The sequence below is a fragment of the Watersipora subatra genome, chromosome 1 (genome assembly GCF_963576615.1).
Source record: "Watersipora subatra chromosome 1, tzWatSuba1.1, whole genome shotgun sequence".
NCBI classification, from domain to species: domain Eukaryota; kingdom Metazoa; phylum Bryozoa; class Gymnolaemata; order Cheilostomatida; family Watersiporidae; genus Watersipora; species Watersipora subatra.
The window spans coordinates 77,116,656-77,136,279 of record NC_088708.1 but is presented as its reverse complement, the minus strand read 5'-3'; the positions used below and the strand labels follow the sequence as shown (position 1 = coordinate 77,136,279).

Below are 19,624 nucleotides of genomic sequence, written 5' to 3'. Positions count from 1 at the left end.
TATCACTATTTTAACTGTTAATCACTTTATCAGTGTCTTTAAGTGCTATGCATTGGTAAGTGTAGTAGTTGTCATACATCAGCATCTCCACCATATATAACCTCCTGTGATTATCAAAGCTGTCGCTCACTGTGGCTGCTTGTCTAGATACATTAGTTGTTAAGCATTGGGTGAGTGTGCAACCACGTTGTAGCCGTAGCAGCTGTGGGGTGACATTCAAGCCAAACCTCTTGAGCCATTTGCCTCCTGCTCGGTCTGGCTAGCTAAGAGCGAAGATCGCGTGAGACATTTGTTAGAGGGTATGACATTTATCCAAGAATATGTAGCGGCGAGACATGCATCACGGCAGTGTAATGTGACACCGCTTGTATCAGTCACTTAAAACATGGACTGAGAGATAATATTCATAGGTTACTGCAGATAAGTGGCAGTGTTTATTGTTTTTGTTTCATGTAATATACTTACAGTGTTGTATTCAATCGAATAGCAATCTTACGGTCAAGCTCATTTTTTAATGGGACTATTTGATATCCACCCGCATTCTCAACAGCTAAGAAGGCTATGCTTATTGGACGTACACCAACTAAAAACCAGCTAATGATTTAGTCATATTCACGAGCTGTGCTCATGCCACATCTGCGGTTTCTGATTGAGTCAGTTCTGAGAATCCTTATCAGCATAAATAAGATAATTAGAATAAATAATTTAGGGTGATATGATTAGAACATCTTGGTAAACAGTGTTGATGTGTGATGCATAATGTAATAGATTAGAACTCTTCCGAGACTAGTCATTTCAAGTTGAGTGCCTTCATTCAGAGTAGGGAGCGTACTGTAGAAACAGTGGTACAATGACACGTATGTCTGAATTGCACGGCATGGTTATTGTATGCACTTTATAGCCGGTGTAAAGGCTGGGAACTGCTGAACAATTGGCATGAATAGACAGCTCTATCATTAATACGCTGATCCGCACTGCCTGCTGAAGCTGTTGATGCGTGCGCGGATAAACGCAAGCCTTGACTAGTATTTGAATACACTTGCGGTAATTTATAGGTAAGAGAAAATCAATGGTAAGGGCCGGGTGCGTATAGAAACTGGTTGCAACACTATCCTAGATAGAGTATTTGCTTATTCTAAATACTGCATTAGTAGAGGCAGTGTGTGCTCGTGAGCATTGACAGATCAGCATACACTCACACGCTGTCGGAGAAGAGGTAAGAGCGGGATACTGACAACAATTCTTGCTAACTACTATCTTTGATTTTCAGTCAATCATAACTGAGAACACCTGAGTAGAGGTGTCACTGGATATTGATGCCCGTCTGTTGATGCCTGCTTACTATTGTAATTGCAACTGTCTTTTATTGATTATTATAGGATTCAATAGGTCAATGCAGTTAACCTGAATCGTTTTACATAGTATTTAGAGATAATGCGACTAGTGAAACGCGTGTCATGCTGGTCTCTAGTTTTTTATAGATAAATATCCAATTGTGTTATTATTATTGCGCGAGGTAATAAGTTTACATAAATAATCTGGTTTCATAGCACTTGTTTGATTGAATAGATGTAGGGAGGTAGGGAGCTCAGTAATTCACTAAATGTGGTGTATATTTCTATAAGAAACTCTAAGAATTCTCTAATATTGACTTGTGATTATATACAGTAACATCGAGCTATCATACATATTTCACTATTATATTTTCATGCAGGTTATTCGCTGTTCTATTATTTGTAAAGGAATACACAGTCTTGTTTGCTGCCAAATATGCATTATTGATTTTTGCACTGACCAAGAATGTATGACCCCCTACTGTCAGCCGTGAATGAGGGTAATTGCCACTCATAGCAGTATGGCCCGATATGTGGTCACCAATCGCAGCGCCGACAGAACAATTAAAAAAGGTATTTTTTGCAACCAGGTCATTTCAGCAGCCTTATGATTTAGTTTCTCAGTAGTAACCCAGCCATAAGCACACACCTACTATATTGTACAGCAAACACTAAAGCAAGATTTTGACAGCCTACGGAGGCAAAGGTAATTAATTATAACACTGTTTTAATTGTGAATTATTGTGAATTATATAACTTTTAATACGCTGCCATTGCTAGAACCTTTTATTGTGTATCAGAGCTTGTAAATGTGTCACTCATATAATTTTAACTTGGCATAATTTGATTACTACATTCTCTATTTTATATTTGTATGTTTCTTTTATGCTAGGCTTCACGGTCATGATGCTTAATAAACTATAAAGGACCAGTGAAATCAAACCTCAACACGTTATATGTCTGTCACAATCTTGAATAAAGCCTAGAGTTTTACCAAAAACTCTATAGTGAAGCCTCCACATCCTGAGTGTTGAAAAAGTCAGAACTACCCAAAGTGGTTAGAAAAGCTACCCACAGAGCTATAGCTACCCACAGAGCTATAGCTACCCATAGAGCTACAGCTACCCACAGAGCTATAGCTACCCACAGAGCCATAGCTACCCACAGAGCTACAGCTACCCACAGAGCTACAGCTACCCACAGAGCTATAGCTACCCACAGAGCTATAGCTACCCATAGAGCTACAGCTACCCACAGAGCTATAGCTACCCACAGAGCCATAGCTACCCACAGAGCTACGGCTACCCACAGAGCTATAGCTACCCACAGAGCTACAGCTACCCACAGAGCTATAGCTACCCACAGAGCTACAGCTACACACAGAGCTACAGCTACACAGAACCTATACAAGCCCAAAATACAGTGCCTACAGATACAGAGTGACTATATTGTCGTAAAGAAATTATCAGCCAGCCAAGCTAAGTTCAAATACATATATAAACATTAGCCCAAGCGGATCAAAGAACTATAGTAAGTGTAAACTGCCACAAGTATACACATACAGCATTGACAGGTATTACATTTGTTACTACAGACAATTAGCGCTATTAACATTAGTACACAGCCCTCAGTTAGAGCTGCTATCAGTATATAGGTCAGCAATTATCATAGACTAGCAATAACATAGTAGTATTATTGCTATTATCAGAAGCCTGTTTTATATAGATAATTTTAATAAATATTAATTCTGCAACTGCCCTTGGGCGATAATCACTGATCAGTTACCTTTCTCAGCGTATCAGTTACTAAGAGTGTACCTTTGAGTTATATAATTTGTTTGTTATAATTTTAAGACATTTTATCAATAGATTGTAAAAACTAAGCCATAAAGCTGCTGAGTAGTAAATCCCACATTTTTAACCGTACAATTTTTGGTTGTCTGTCTGTGCTGCCTTTCGCGTTGCCACAGTTGGGCTTTGCGCGCTGCGATGGGCGACACCGATTCGGAATCTGTCAATAGTGAGCCAGGCTGTGTGCAAAGTGAGCAAAATTCCGGACACTTGGATAAACCCAGTGTTAGTTCTACCGAAAATACAGATAAAAGGCCTCAAAGAAAGGCAGCTCTTTCTTTAATAGGTCAAGAAAGTAAGGTATATCAACTGAACATAAAGGTGTTGAAAGAGATAAATGTGCAGGTTAAGGCAATTGATTTCTTGTCAGATACAATTGATGCTGAGTCCGCTGAGAATGTTGTTGAAATGTTGAAATCAGTAGATACTCAATTTTGTAGTGTGTCAGATTTATACAATGAACTTGTTGATCTTACTCAAAATAAAGTTGATGAACAAACTGAGACTATGTTTGCTATGTATAAAAGCGAAGTTGACTCCACCAAAGAGCATTGTCACAAAAAACTCTATAATCTGGACACAGAAAGGCAAGAAGAAGAAGAACTCATAGAAGCTCAAGCTGCAATAGAAAGAACAAAACAGGAAATGGCAGAACAGCAGAGAATCTTTGAAGACCTGATGAAAAGACGAAGAGCGAAGAAGGCCCTTGTTGAGGCTGCGTCGATACAGCAGCAACTCCGGCAGGTTGACCTCCTTGACCAATCAACAGACTATACACAACAAGTGGGAGAAGATGCTAGCGAAGTCAATGCCATGCATTATCAACATCCACACGGAAGTGTACCTACAAGTCAACCATCAAGCAGCACCATGCATCAAACACACCAGAGAAACAGGAGAGACGAATTTATGCAGCAACAACACACGCAACAAGATAGCCTATTAGCCAGTCATAAAATTAACAGTAATGCGCAGCAAGGTCTTATCAGTAGCCAGCAAGAAAGCATGAAACAGTTGGGTGAAACCATAGCTGCAAGTTTGAGCAGAAGTTCCACAAAGAAGTCAGTTGAACCCGAAGTTTTCGCCGGTAATATGTTAGACTTTATGGATTGGCAAGTTGATTTAGACGCCTATCTTAAGGCAGAGAACATTGAAGGATCCGATCGTTTGAGACACTTGAAGAAATACGTAAAAGCAGAAGCTAGGAAATGCATAGATGGATACTTCCTAGTGGCTACTGCAGACGCATATGAATTGGCAAGGGAAAAGCTTAGAGAACGGTATGGAAATCAGCAAAGCATTTCTAGATCATTTAGACAGAGACTTGCAGAATGGCCCCGGATAAGTGCAAAAGACGGCCAAGGCTTAAGAGAGTTAGGCGACTTCTTGTGTCACATACGTAGTGCGATGAGCACCATACCCTCACTCGAAATCTTAAATGATTGCAATGAGAATGAAAAGATGATACAGAGACTCCCAGACTGGCTACGAAACCGTTGGGCTAGAAAGATCGCAAGGATACAAGTGTCAGAAAAGAGATATCCAGACTTTTGCGAGTTCACAGATTTCATACAAGAAGAAGCACATGTAATGACATTACCAATATCACTAATTTCAACTAAAGAGAACAAAGATGATAAAGACAGAAGCACAAGGCAAAGAGTCCGGAACTACCAAACATCAGCTGAAGAAGAAAACACTTGTCTCTTCTGCAAGAGAAGACACAAAGTAAATGTCTGCTATACATTACAAGCTAAACCCTATGAGGAAAGAGTGACGTTCGTAAAAGAACACAACCTGTGTTTTACCTGCTTAACCACAGGACATCGTTCAAAAACCTGTAGAAAAAAGGACACCTGTAAAAGATGTAACAGAGCGCACCCTACAGTTCTTCACGACGACAATTGGAAGCCAAGAGGCAAAAGATCAGATGAACATAAAGACAACTCAAAATCTTCACCACCAAATAGGGAAACAAAAGAGAAAGGAGAAAGTAAAGCAAAGTCAAATACTGGCCCAAACACCGAAGTAAATGTAAGAAAAACTCAACTCAAATCAGAGATTCTCAGCATGGCTGTACCAGTCTATGTATCTTCTGGAAACAAGGAACTGCTTGTTTACGCTCTATTAGATACTCAGTCAGATTCCTGTTTTGTCACTAAGACCGTTGCAAACATCATCGAGTCTAAAGGCGAAAGTGAAGATGTTGTTGTATGCACATTAAACGGCGAAACGACTAAAAGAATAAAGAAGTACGACAATATAACCATACGAGGTTATATGACAGATGCACATGTAACTGTAAGCGCATACGAACAAGACTATATAACATGCAAGAAAGAGCAAATCCCAACTAAAGAAAAAGCTAGCCGACTGGATCATCTCTCACACTTAGGAAAAGAGATACCATCTTACCTCGACATACCCGTCGGGTTATTGATAGGGTCTGACTGCCCACAAGCACTTACACCTCTCAGCTCAGTGGCAGGAGGCCCTGGAGAGACCTTTGCGATGGAAACCATATTTGGTTGGACGCTCTGTGGAGGAACAAACAAGAAAATCCCGTTGAAGAACGTCTCATCATATAAAACAGATACAAAGAAAGATAGCGAAATACTGAACATGCTAGAAAGGGACTTTAAAGATGCAGAACATGGTATCGCATCCCAAGAGGACATTCTATTTACAAAAATGCTTACAGAAGAAACTGCTCAAAATGAAAAGGGCACCTATGTTCTCCCACTTCCATTCAAAAACGGAGCACCCACGCTCCCAGACAATCGACCTCAAGCAGAGAAGCGCCTGGCACAGCTCATAAAGAAACTGAAGGAGGATAAAGCGTACAAAGAAGAATACGTCAAATTCATGGAGGACCTTCTGCAAGCTGGTCATGCAGAAGAATGCCCAGCAACCACTCAAGATGAAACCACTAAAGGCTGGTACATACCCCATTTCGGAGTAAGACACCCAAAGAAGAAAAAGCTCAGGGTAGTTTTTGATGCAAGTGCTAAATATAGGGGGATATCTTTAAACGACACCTTGCTGCAAGGACCTGACCACATAAATAGTTTAGTGGGGATACTATGTCGTTTTAGAAAGGAGAGCATTGCTATATGCTGTGACATACAGCAAATGTTTTACAACTTTCATGTGCCAGTCAAACACCGTAATTTCCTCAAGTTCCTCTGGACAAACGAAGACTTCACTCAAACTAAAGAATTAAGAATGAAGGTTCATACTTTTGGCGCCACGTCATCGCCTGGTGTAGCAACCTTTGGACTAAGGAAACTGGCCACGGACTACAGTGATATATCTAAGAGTGCTGCACAGTTTCTACTAGAAGACTTTTATGTAGATGATGGAATCACCAGTGTTGCAAACCGAACAGAGGCTATAGAACTTATAAAAGACTCAAGAGACATTTGTTCAAAAGGAAACATTCGACTACACAAATTTGTGTGCAATGAAAGAGAAGTGCTTGCTTCAGTTCCAACCAGCGAAAGAAGTGAAGGTGTAAAAAGTATAGATTTGTTCACAGATAAACTGCCAAACGAAAGAACACTTGGCTTAGAATGGGATGTAAACACAGATGAGTTTCATTTCACCAACAACGTGCAAGCTAAAGATGCCACAAAGCGTGGACTCCTATCCAGTGTCGCTCAAATCTACGATCCACTTGGCTTATTGGCACCCTTCATATTAAAAGGCAAGCAACTTCTGCAGATCTGTACATCTGACAAACAACCATGGGATGAACCTATCAGCCCAGAACTAAAAGTAAAGTGGGACGCATGGCTACAAGAATTGCAAGGATTGGTGATGGTGCGTATTCCAAGATGTGTAAAGCCACACACTACGATTCAGAGAACAGAAATTCATCATTTCAGTGATGCTAGCCTATCAGGCTATGGAGCTTGTTCCTATCTAAGATATATAGATACAGACAGTAAAGTACATTGCGCACTTATATTTGGAAAAGCTAGGGTTAGCCCAATGAAAAGTGTTACTGTCCCAAGAATGGAACTCCAAGCAGCTGTGATTGCCACTCGTCAGAGCATTCTCCTCAGAAAAGAATTAAAAATGCCCATCGACCGAGAATGTTTTTGGACAGACTCCAGAATAGTGCTAGGATATCTATCGAATGACACTAAAAGGTTTCACATGTATGTGGCAAATCGAGTTCAAGAAATCAAAGAAACAACGACATCTGAGCAGTGGGCTTACGTATGCTCAAAAGATAACCCAGCAGATACTGCTTCTCGAGGAGCAAGTATTAGTGAGTTGAAAGGGTCATCATGGCTGGATGGACCCGAGTTCCTAAAGAAACCAAGCTTAGACACATATCTGAAATCAAATTCAGTTGACAGAACCTTACAAGAAAATGACCCAGAAGTAAGAAGCATCAAAGTCTTCTCAACAAGTGTAGCCCCCACAATTGCCGAAAGATTTGATAGATTCAGCTCATACAGATCTCTGCTACACAGTGTTGCGATTCTTAAGCAAATAGCAAGAACGGCAAGAAGTAAACAAACATCAAATATCTGGAAAACAAAGGCTCTCACGACTAAAGAAATTCATGAAGCTGAAGTGTTCGTCATCAAAACGCTACAAGCGGAGACATACTCTGAAGAAGTAAAGGCACTAGAATGTTCTGAAGAAGTAAACAAATCTAGCGTTATTGCCAAGTTGAACCCATATATGGATAAGGACGGCTTACTCCGAGTTGGTGGGAGGATAAGAAGGGCGAGCGAATTAAGTCAAGATGAGAAGTTCCCAATCATCATAGCAAAACGCACGCATATAGCAAAACTGATCATTCGTAATTTACATGACAAAATACATCACTTAGGCCAAAGAAGCACACTGGCAGCGATTAGAGAGGCTGGGTTCTGGATAACTAACGGCACATCTATGGTAAAAACAGAGATTGGTAAGTGTGTCACATGTGCAAGATTGCGCAAACCATTGGAAACACAAAGAATGGGTGAACTACCAGCTGAAAGACTTGAAAGAACAGCGCCTTTTAGCCATGTAGGCATGGATGTATTCGGTCCATTTGAGGTAAAAGACCGAAGAACTGTCCTGAAGAGATGGGGCGTCTTGTTTACTTGTCTCTATAGCAGAGGAGTTCATATAGAAATGATAGAGGATCTCTCTTCTGACAGCTTCATAAATGCTCTCCGCTGTCTCATATATCTCAGAGGACAGGTAACAACACTTTACAGTGATCAAGGTACAAATTTCATTGGAGCAAAGAATTTGTTACAGAAAGAGCTAGAAAGTGTAAAGGACAAGGAACTGAAAGCATATCTCCTGAACAATCGCATAGAGTTTAAGATGAACACACCCAGCTCCAGTCACCAAGGAGGAGTATGGGAAAGGCTCATACGTTCTACCAGAGCTGTCTTAAATGGAATGGCACTGAAATATAAAGGAAGGCTAGACTCGCAAACATTGAGAACAGCCTTTTGTGAAGTTGCCAGTATTCTTAACAGTCAGCCTCTTACAGCCACAGAAATAGGAAACCCCGAGGATCCTTTAATTACTCCAAACCACCTGCTAACTGGAAAGACAGGACATACTCCTGCTCCACCCCCTGGAGAATTCTCAAATGGTGAGATATATGGAAATATTCGCTGGAAGAAAGCACAACAGATAGCGGATGAATTCTGGAAGATCTGGAGATCAGAATACATCTCTCACATCAGTCAAAGACAGAAATGGACAAGCGCTAAAGATAACATCAAGAAAGGAGACGTAGTGCTACTTAAAGATGACAACCTACATCGGAACCTTTGGAGTACAGGCATAGTGGACGCCACCCAAATTGGTGATGATGGCAAAGTACGAAAAGTAACTCTTCGCTTGGCAAATAAGAACCTGAACCACAAGGGCAAGCCAGTTTCACCAACCACAATCGTCCAGCGACCAGTACAGAAATTAGTTTTATTACTTAGAGCTTAACACAGCAAATCTTACTACTCGTGATTCATGCCTATATAATCAGACTTATTACTCTTTGTTGTCAATAATGTAGAAACGTAGTTTACTCAATTTCATAGTTTTTGTAGACTGTAGTGGTAGCTGTGCGTATGTGTTAATCAGTATATTTACCGTAACATAAATGGAGTAGTTGTAATGCAGTATTCACTTTATGCCAGATATTGTCCTTTTTTTTTAAAGAAAATTTAATTTGGATAAAATAAATTTAAGTTACCACTTAAATGTTAGGTGGGAGTGTAAAGGAATACACAGTCTTGTTTGCTGCCAAATATGCATTATTGATTTTTGCACTGACCAAGAATGTATGACCCCCTACTGTCAGCCGTGAATGAGGGTAATTGCCACTCATAGCAGTATGGCCCGATATGTGGTCACCAATCGCAGCGCCGACAGAACAATTAAAAAAGGTATTTTTTGCAACCAGGTCATTTCAGCAGCCTTATGATTTAGTTTCTCAGTAGTAACCCAGCCATAAGCACACACCTACTATATTGTACAGCAAACACTAAAGCAAGATTTTGACAGCCTACGGAGGCAAAGGTAATTAATTATAACACTGTTTTAATTGTGAATTATTGTGAATTATATAACTTTTAATACGCTGCCATTGCTAGAACCTTTTATTGTGTATCAGAGCTTGTAAATGTGTCACTCATATAATTTTAACTTGGCATAATTTGATTACTACATTCTCTATTTTATATTTGTATGTTTCTTTTATGCTAGGCTTCACGGTCATGATGCTTAATAAACTATAAAGGACCAGTGAAATCAAACCTCAACACGTTATATGTCTGTCACAATCTTGAATAAAGCCTAGAGTTTTACCAAAAACTCTATATTATTAGTCAATAGTATGAATGTAATCTAAGAGCTTACTCGTTTGACAACTTGGCCGAGTCGCTAAGTCTCTAAGTTATTTGTTATACTATGCAGGCGAATGTTTTGTCTTCTGGTCTCAATTGTTGACTATGAAAATGTTAAAACTGACAAATGACGCATTGCAGATAGCTGTAACAAATATGGTCCTCAGTCTGCTTGCAACCATACCATTCTTATTCTCTTAAATAATGTTTTTGTGATGCTAGTATTCCATTCCGTTTCATGTACTTGCAGAAGTTGATAATTATGAAATGAGAGAAGTCAGCAAATTTGCCTTGCCTACAACTGTAACCGTTACTAGAGCGATGGAGTTATTGCACAGCTGAGCTATGTCTACAACATCTAGTCACCAATCTAGCGTGGATGAACCTCTCCAACCAGAAACTAAAAAGTACTTGCTTTTGAAAGACCAGCAAGCCCGAAGCAAACGAGGTGTCAACTCGACAGGCAAGATACAGCTCATATCTAAACACGAAGAGCAACGGGTGCTAAAAGGTTCTTTATGGGAACAAAGAGACTCCGTCAGTCCTAATCATTCACTTAGTTCTTTCGGCAGCGCTGGTAGCAAGTCTACGGTGTTGTCTGGAAAATCAGCTTCACTCGCTCTACCTCATGCCAACAATATCAGAAAGCTCGAGTTGGATTCTATCGAGTATGATGAGGTGAGGCTGCTCACATCAGAGAGCAACGTAAGCGGTCTGACGGAGAAGCTCTGTCGTCTGCTATTAGCTATACCCGACTGCGAGGAGAGATATAAGGTGCTTATGGACCAGGATCATATCTCAACCGCCGAGCTCATCAATGTAAACAGTCGGGTAATAGTGTCTACGCGCAGACTTGAGCCATGTAAAGGGTTAGTCCGCTGGAAAGGTCGAATCGCTAATAAACAAGGAATCTCATTTGGAGTTGAAATTCAGGTATGTTGAGCAGTAATTGTGCCTCCTGCACTCTACAACCCGCATGCCATATTGCCTGCTCTTACATACAAACCCAGTAATCAGTGCATCTGGCATCAGCTCTGCTTTTTCAGTGCTGTTATATTAATACACACTGTATATCTCCCATCCGCCGACCTCAGTTTTCCACAACGCTTCCATTTTCTAAAAATTTTAAAAATCTCCCAGATGTGAGCTAGCACTTTCCTTATGTTTTTGTTTGCTATTGTAGGATCCAACTAAGTTCGGTTCAGGAGATTCTGATGGTACATTTAACAGCGTCAGACTTTTTACTTGCGCTCCCGGCAATGGTGTCTTTGTGAACATCTCTCATATCAAACTAATCCCACCCCAACCACCCAAGAGAAAGATGAAGCATCAAAAAGCTGAAAGGAATCATACCAAACCCTTACCTGAAACAATAAATGGCCAAGATGGCAAATTAGAAGACTTATCTATATCTATGGAAGATGACCTTAACATAGTGCCAGTCGTCAATCCTCAGATTAACGATAGAGTGATCTGGGTGGGAGAGGATGGGTATGAACGAGCGATTATTAAATGGATAGGCACACTGCCCGATGATGACAAGGTTCAAGAGGGAGAGACACTTATAGGAGTTGAATTCGTAAGTAATACTCTGTGTCGACAATGTCTTATTGCATTCCTAGTCTACGACTACATGAAGCAAGTGCATATTGTGCAACTTGACTAAATCATCTTCGGCAGCAGAAGCGGCAGCAGAAGCGTGGGGCATGCAAATGAAATAGGCTGATTCAATTAATCCATCGGTTTATTATATTACTCCCTCTGTTCAACCTAAAAAGTATCAGCTCTCAAAATAGTCGGGAAGCTGCGTGAACTTTGTATGTTTTCTTGGCCCTAGGGCTATGGCTAATAATTGACAATGCAGTCTGACGGAACACTCCGACAATCGGGCTGTGATACAGCCTAGTACAGATGACTACCATTATCTTCTCTATCAACCCGGCCTTCATTTCTTATGTCCCAAAGGATTGAACAACTTTTCAGAAATTGTCTTGTTGCTTTGTTGACTGTAATTAACACCCTTTCAACCGCCTCTATAACTTCTTGTCTTTCATCATCTCTAAATTAGCTCTGTTTGCGATACACACAGCTAGTTATGCCATTATTTCCCTGAGCACTCTTGCAGCGGTTACACTGCTCGACAGCTATCTTCACACATCCTTGTGAAAGCTATTTTGAACTTAAGCATGGGAAAGGCGTCTATTTGTTCCGTAAGCATGGCTGTGCGATATCATCTAACAGTCCTACATGAAGAACAGGTGTTACTTTTTGTCACTTTTTGTGAACTGAATAAATTATATGGCACAAAAAGCATTCTGGGTCTAACATCTTCTATACATATTTGAGAGTCACCATGGTTCGCCTTGGAGATGTAATGTTAAATGCTGGCAGTGACATGGCTTGTCACTTACCATTTCCTAACAGGTGTCTGTGCTTAGATTTTAGTTTGTCTTCTTCGCTGCTTGCAGTTAGACAGTCTATTATATACCTTACTAAGACAAGCTTTTAAATATCAATTTGTTGTATATGAGTAAAAAATGCTAGAAGTGCTAAACTCTCCAGACTTCTGCGCAAGAGCCACTTCTTCTTGTGTATGTTTTAAAAATTGTTGAAAGTAAGGAGTAAATATTTTAACTATTTAGAGGGGCCTGTGTAGTATGAAAGCTTAAAAATGTGATAAACTGCAATGCGCATTTTACTGTAGCCCTAAAATTAATTTGATTTTGTAGGACAACCCTGTGGGTAAAGGCACAGGATTCTATCGAAAACAAAGATTATTCCATAGCAAAAAGGGTCACGCCTCCTTGGTGCCTCTGGTAGGTCTTTACCAGGACCTGCAGGAGCCGGCTGTACCCGCCTATTCAACTCCATCCCCTCCTCCAGAATTTAGTAAGTGGTCTGTCTTTAAAACAATCGGCATACTCTTCTGCTCAGCGTACACGCTAATAAAATTGCCAGAAGTTTGCTCAAGGTTACTGAGAGGCATTTTATCATACACCCACCAACCTTGTCAAGTAACTGCACTCCCTCAACTGAGCCATGCAGCGCTGACAGTTGTCAGTCAGTGCTGACAATCACTAGTCAGGGCTGACAGCCATAATAATAATGAATTATTTTTGTAAAAATCTAATATGGCTGCTGTGATATCTAATCGTTGAGTTCTAAATATGAAGCTGATTGTAGTTGAGATGCTGGCAGAACTCAGGCTTTGATTGACTTTCAACAAATAATTTACAAAAATCATGAAGTCATCATCACATGGCCTGCTCTCTGATACCACGAGCAGCACAGACATCTCTACTTCTGATGTTTCTCCGTTAATAAATTTTTCATGAAAGTACGATTAGGTATTAATAAGGTATTGATCAGATCTGGAACATTTAAAATCGTGATTTATTTGGATGAGCCAATTGTTGGTTGTTGTCTTTACAGACAATGGTGGCCACTACTCTATAATTCAGAGCTAGTAACAGGAGCCTGTATTTTCTAATGCACTTCCTAATGCATTTCTCATCGTTACTGTTTATCAATCACCTCATAACCAGCTCTTATTAATCCTAATAGACGTCTGCTCGCATTAACTTTAGGGTGAATTTGGACCTGTATGTAGGCGTTAAGAGTCAAGTACTCATTATGTGTTCCTATTATATTTACATATCTCTCAAAATTTCAGGAGCAATAATATAGTTTCACTTCAATTGGAGTGCATAAGGGGACACGATAATAGAGTACAGTAGGGTATGTTGATAGTGCATAAGGGGACATAATAACAGAGTACAGTAGGGTATGTTGATAGTGCATAAGGGGACACGATAACTGAGTACAGTAGGGTATGTTGATAGTGCATAAGGAGACACGATAACAGAGTACAGTAGGGTATGTTGATAGTGCATAAGGGGACACGATAACTGAGTACAGTAGGGTATGTTGATAGTGCATAAGGGGACACGATAACAGAGTACAGTAGGGTATGTTGATAGTGCATAAGGGGACACGATAACAGAGTACAGTAGGGTATGTTGATAGTGCATAAGCGCATGATTGCTGATGCATCAACAAAAGTCGTACCTTGAGATCTTTCGAAATGTTTTACTACTGTTAAACTACTATTAACAAACGCATGCCTAAAACTGTCATCAAAGTTTTTACATGCGTCATCAATAGTGTTAATAGCATATCACAGAAAGTGACATGTAGAGATAACTCCAAGTTTATGGGTACACCTTGGACTAAATGAGTTTTTATCAGTTAAGCATTCTATGGCAGAGGTTTTTACATATTTAATAACTACTCCCATGGGGTAGTTATGATTAACGCGTACCCTAAGGGGTACGTGTACTCCTTAGGGTACGTGTACCCTAGGATACAGTAATCCTTAGGGTATGTGTACCCCTTAAGGTACACGTACCCTAGTGGGTAGGCCTACACCTGCAGGGAATTCGAAGGTGCCTTTACTTTGCCCTCATGGTATTTGTTGATACTGTGAAGCTCCTCCTCCATTATAAATGAATGGCTGACCACAATAAAATCAGTGCAGAGGGCATAAATGAGGCAGCATTGGCCATCATCATCACCTCTAATCTGCTAGTAGTCTCTATCTAGTTATATCCGCTGATGCTGCCTTGCTCACTCACTATGAGGATACACAAGGTTTAATCCATAGACTTACAGAGATAGGAAGGAATTGTAGGTGCCTGAGTGGAAATCAATAATATTCAATAGATACGCCTGCCTGTTCTACAATATTGTTACTTTTCAATTCGCTTGCCGATGTTGACAGGGCTATTCACCCTGAAACGGTCATAAAAGCATTGCCCATCCATTGTCCAATCGTTTGTCAACAACACAGATCAAGCATCATTGGCAGCATGCCATCTAAAGGAATGATTGTCTGCAATTACGGCAAATCAATTACCTATGCATCTCATACACTCATATTCTATGCCTTCTTATCAATACTACTGTACTACTGTACACCCTGCTTCTTATCAATACTACTGTACTACTGTACTACTGTACTACTGTACACCCTGCTTCTTTGCTGCTTAAAGATAAACCTACAGAATTTTTGTAGATTCTATTAAAAATATCGGCATTTTTCTATCATTTGCGATTGTTGATGATGTTTGAGATGATCTGACTGCGAGGATGTTTCAAGGTTAAAATCGACAAAACTTGATCGTGATTAAAATGCTCAGAAGAAAAATATGTGCGAAATGATGTCACTAGTTGCTATAGTTGCTATAGTTGCTATAGTTGCTATCGTCGCTGTAGTTGATATCGGATATTTCAAGTTGCAGTGTTACGCGTCTCTACGCTGTTGGTCTCTTTTCCAAAGTGCAGCTATAGACGTTATAATTATACTTTTGCTTTAATCTGAGCCTTTTAACCGCGATCAAGTTTAGTTGGTTTTAATCTTGATGCATGAGGGCTGTCAGATTACCTTAAACATCAAACGCAATCGCAAATGGTGGGAAATACATTTCAGCTGTTTCACCTTACGTAATGGACTACTCTATTTGTTTCACCTGACGTAATGGACTACTCTATTTGTTTCACCTGACGTAATGGACTACTCTATTTGTTTCACCTGACGTAATGGACTACTCTATTTGTTTCACCTGACGTAATGGACTACTCTATTTGTTTCACCTGACGTAATGGACTACTCTATTTGTTTCACCTCACGTAATGGACTACTCTATTTGTTTCACCTCACGTAATGGACTACTCTATTTGTTTCACCTGACGTAATGGACTACTCTATTTGTTTCACCTCACGTAATGGACTACTCTATTTGTTTCACCTCACGTAATGGACTACTCTATTTGTTTCACCTCACGTAATGGACTACTCTATTTGTTTCACCTCACGTAATGGACTACTCTATTTGTTTCACCTCACGTAATGGACTACTCTATTTGTTTCACTTGACGTAATGGACTACTCTATTTGTTTCACCTGACGTAAGGGACTACTCTATTTGTTTCACCTCACGTAATGGACTACTCTATTTGTTTCACCTCACGTAATGGACTACTCTATTTGTTTCACCTCACGTAATGGACTACTCTATTTGTTTCACTTGACGTAATGGACTACTCTATTTGTTTCACCTGACGTAAGGGACTACTCTATTTGTTACACCTCACGTAATGGACTACTCTATTTGTTTCACCTCACGTAATAGACTACTCTATTTGTTTCACCTTACGTAATGGACTACTCTATTTGTTTCACCTGACGTAATGGACTACTCTATTTGTTTCACCTGACGTAATGGACTACTCTATTTGTTTCACCTGACGTAATGGACTACTCTATTTGTTTCACCTCACGTAATGGACTACTCTATTTGTTTCACCTCACGTAATGGACTACTCTATTTGTTTCACCTGACGTAATGGACTACTCTATTTGTTTCACCTCACGTAATGGACTACTCTATTTGTTTCACCTCACGTAATGGACTACTGTATTTGTTTCACCTCACGTAATGGACTACTCTATTTGTTTCACCTGACGTAATGGACTACTCTATTTTTTTCACCTCACGTAATGGACTACTCTATTTGTTTCACCTTACGTAATGGACTACTCTATTTGTTTCACCTCACGTAATGGACTACTCTATTTGTTTCACCTTACGTAATGGACTACTCTATTTGTTTCGTTGGTAATGAAAATACTGTGATTCCATGTATATTAGGTGATGCCATTCCCGATATTGTCCCGACCGCTGAGGGTGTGTTGAGAGACCTGGCTTTGGACATAGTCGATACAGATTTTAAACTCACATCTGGTGCTATAAATAGAAAAGAATCGAAAAATAGCAAGATTTCTCAAAAGATTGGTGGCTTACTGTCCTCACCGAAGAGACTCTTGAATGGTAGCAGGCCACATAAGGGCAAACACAATGGCAGCAACGTAAAGTGCGAGAGAAGCGTTTCCAGTAGCAATGACAGTTTAGAGCAGGAGCGTAGAGGGTTGTCTCCTCATCGAACCACCGAGCAGCTTAGTCCTCAGCGGAAAAACATTGCCAAATCTCCTGCAGGACTGATAGTTCCAAGTGAGTCTATGGTATTGAGTCTATGGTATTGAGTCTATGGTATTGAGTCTATGGTATTGAGTCTATTATATTGACTATTTTTATTGTTTAGATTTTATGCTTGCAAGGCTGTCTCAACAGAAAGCTTATAATTAATGCTGCCATGAAATGATAGGGTAGGGAGCAACAAGCCCTCTTGTTGTCCGCTGATATAATAGCCTAGCACTTTGGTAGTAGTCGCATACAGTTAGTACAAACTCGCTAGCAGTCGCATGGCATCCCAGCCTCATAGCGATCATGATGAATTATTATAGCATATTTTTATCTCTTAGTTCATGGTGGCTTCAGCGGTCCACATTACCATGCCTGTGATATTGCTGCCTCGACGTAGATGTTGGTCGCATAGCGCTGGTAGGGCTAGAAGCACTGCGTACCACCTGTCATAAATTGCATTGTACTCTTATGTTTGATTGACAGCGAACAAGCAGCGAGGGAGCTCTATCGGCAGCATATCTCCAAAGAGTTGTGATGGCTGGAGTCAGGGATCTGATTCATCACCTTCCCGAACTAACATCAGTCCACTTTGCCATGGAATTATTGACACTGCAGCTGGCGTTGTTGGTCCAAGCCCTATACAAGCAGCAAAAACTAGCATAGTAAAGACTTCGCCTGCTCGACGAAAAACAGATACATCGCCGGAAGTAAAAGCGGTTGGCCAGGTGTGCGTGTCCAAGGTTTGCAGAGCGACCCCTTCTACTAGTCAAGTCACTGAGGGTTCATCTGTTTCCATCGATGGGCAGCCAGGAGTCGTGAAATGGATCGGCTATGAGTTATCCAAACCTGGTCGCTATTTTGCAGGAGTACAGATGGTAAGTGTTTATATATATCGAGTTTAGAAAGCACAACGAGTATGCTGTCTTGTTAGGATATGAACAGCGTATGTGATTGATACCGACTTCATTAAACCATAACTGTCATGAACAACTTTTATTGTATTAACTAGGTAAATCAGACACGCTGATTCCGGTTTTGTACTCAAAATAAAGATTAGTCCACTAACCTTCAAAGTCATTTAGGCTTTTTTAAAGCGTTTCAATATCCGTTTCGAAAACAACACAATCGGCATTACAAGCTCCGCCCATAAATATGTGACGAAACCTAGCTTTTTTAGAAACGGAAGTTAGGAAAGTTTAGTCCGATTTAGAATAATAGAGATGGGTGTCTTAAAACCCATTATTATCTAAATCCAGCCTGTAAAATAATTTCAGTTTTTTATGAAAGGGATATAAACTATTTAAAATTGCTCGCAGCTTGTTACATGACGTTTAAATGGGCTGGACGCCGAGAAAAACGAGCTCAAAAAGCGCGGTTTTATCACGAGCTAGCGTTGTTATCGCGCTTTTTAAATATGCAATGCTAAATAGCTCATCTACCTTTTAGAAAAGACTGATATTATTTTTAAAGTTGGATTTAGATATTAATAGATTTTAAAACACCCATCTCTATTATTCTAAATCGGTCTAAACATCTCTACGTAATTTCTGTTCCTAAAAAGCTAGGTTACGTCAAGTATTTATGGGCGGAGCTTGTTATGCCGATCGTGTTGTTTTCGAGACCGATATTAAAACGCTATAAAAAATCCTTTATTACTCTGAAAGTTAGTGGCCTAATCTTTATTTTGATTACAAAATCGGAATCAGCATGTCTGATTCACCTAGTAAATACGATAAAAGTTGTTCGTGGCAGTTATGGTTTAAGTCTCTCAGTTTATTCTGTTCTGTGCTATAGAAGAATGATTAGAATCCATGTTAGTTGCTTAATGACTGCACTGTTAGTACCGGTAGTTTAAGGATGGTGTTAGCCTCAATGAGATGATAAATAGTTATACATATCCGTGTGTCTATCAACATGCACTTACACAGGTTTATTGATGGACATAGATGCCTTATAGGGCTTTCAAACCTAGTCATAACAGAGGTTGCATTCAGTCCTATCAACCCACTAGTCTATCCTAAACCTTCACTGATCTAAGTGAGCCCCGCAATTGACCATCTTGTTTAGTAACCCACCAGATGTAGCCATCTTGTTTAGTAACCCACCAGGTATAGCCATCTTGTTTAGTAACCCACCAGGTGTAGCCATCTTGTTTAGTAACCCACCAGATGTAGCCATCTTGTTTAGTAACCCACCAGATGTAGCCATCTTGTTTAGTAACCCACCAGATGTAGTCATCTTGTTTAGTAACCCACCAGATGTAGCCATCTTGTTTAGTAACCCACCAGGTGTTGCCATCTTGTTTAGTAACCCACCAGGTATAGCCATCTTGTTTAATAACCCACCAGATGTAGCCATCTTGTTTAGTAACCCACCAGATGTAGCCATCTTGTTTAGTAACCCACCAGATGTAGCCATCTTGTTTAGTAACCCACCAGATGTAGCCATCTTGTTTAGTAACCCACCAGATGCAGCCATCTTGTTTAGTAACCCACCAGATGTAGCCATCTTGTTTAGTAACCCACCAG

General features: G+C 40.1%; 2 protein-coding genes across 3 annotated transcripts in view; both read left to right on the top strand.

Annotated features, from left to right (window-relative positions):
* The first annotated feature begins 962 nt into the window (after positions 1 to 962).
* LOC137399948 (ubiquitin carboxyl-terminal hydrolase CYLD-like) overlaps positions 963 to 19,624 on the top strand; it is a 29,302-nt gene continuing 10,640 nt past the window's right edge. The window contains exons 1-6 of one of the 2 annotated variants that reach the window (XM_068086221.1): positions 963 to 1,055; positions 10,304 to 10,986; positions 11,237 to 11,632; positions 12,783 to 12,942; positions 16,764 to 17,123; positions 17,580 to 17,971. In XM_068086221.1, the coding sequence (XP_067942322.1) occupies positions 10,399 to 10,986; positions 11,237 to 11,632; positions 12,783 to 12,942; positions 16,764 to 17,123; positions 17,580 to 17,971 (1,896 nt within the window). In that variant the 5' untranslated portion in view covers positions 963 to 1,055; positions 10,304 to 10,398. Of the gene's footprint in view, positions 1,056 to 1,114; positions 1,217 to 10,303; positions 10,987 to 11,236; positions 11,633 to 12,782; positions 12,943 to 16,763; positions 17,124 to 17,579; positions 17,972 to 19,624 lie in introns of those variants that run through there. The other variant, XM_068086230.1, reaches the window with a different exon arrangement.
* On the top strand, positions 3,323 to 9,148 carry LOC137391736 (uncharacterized). The gene has a single exon (XM_068078275.1). It carries the CDS (start codon positions 3,323 to 3,325, stop codon positions 9,146 to 9,148), a length of 5,826 nt encoding a protein of 1,941 aa, XP_067934376.1.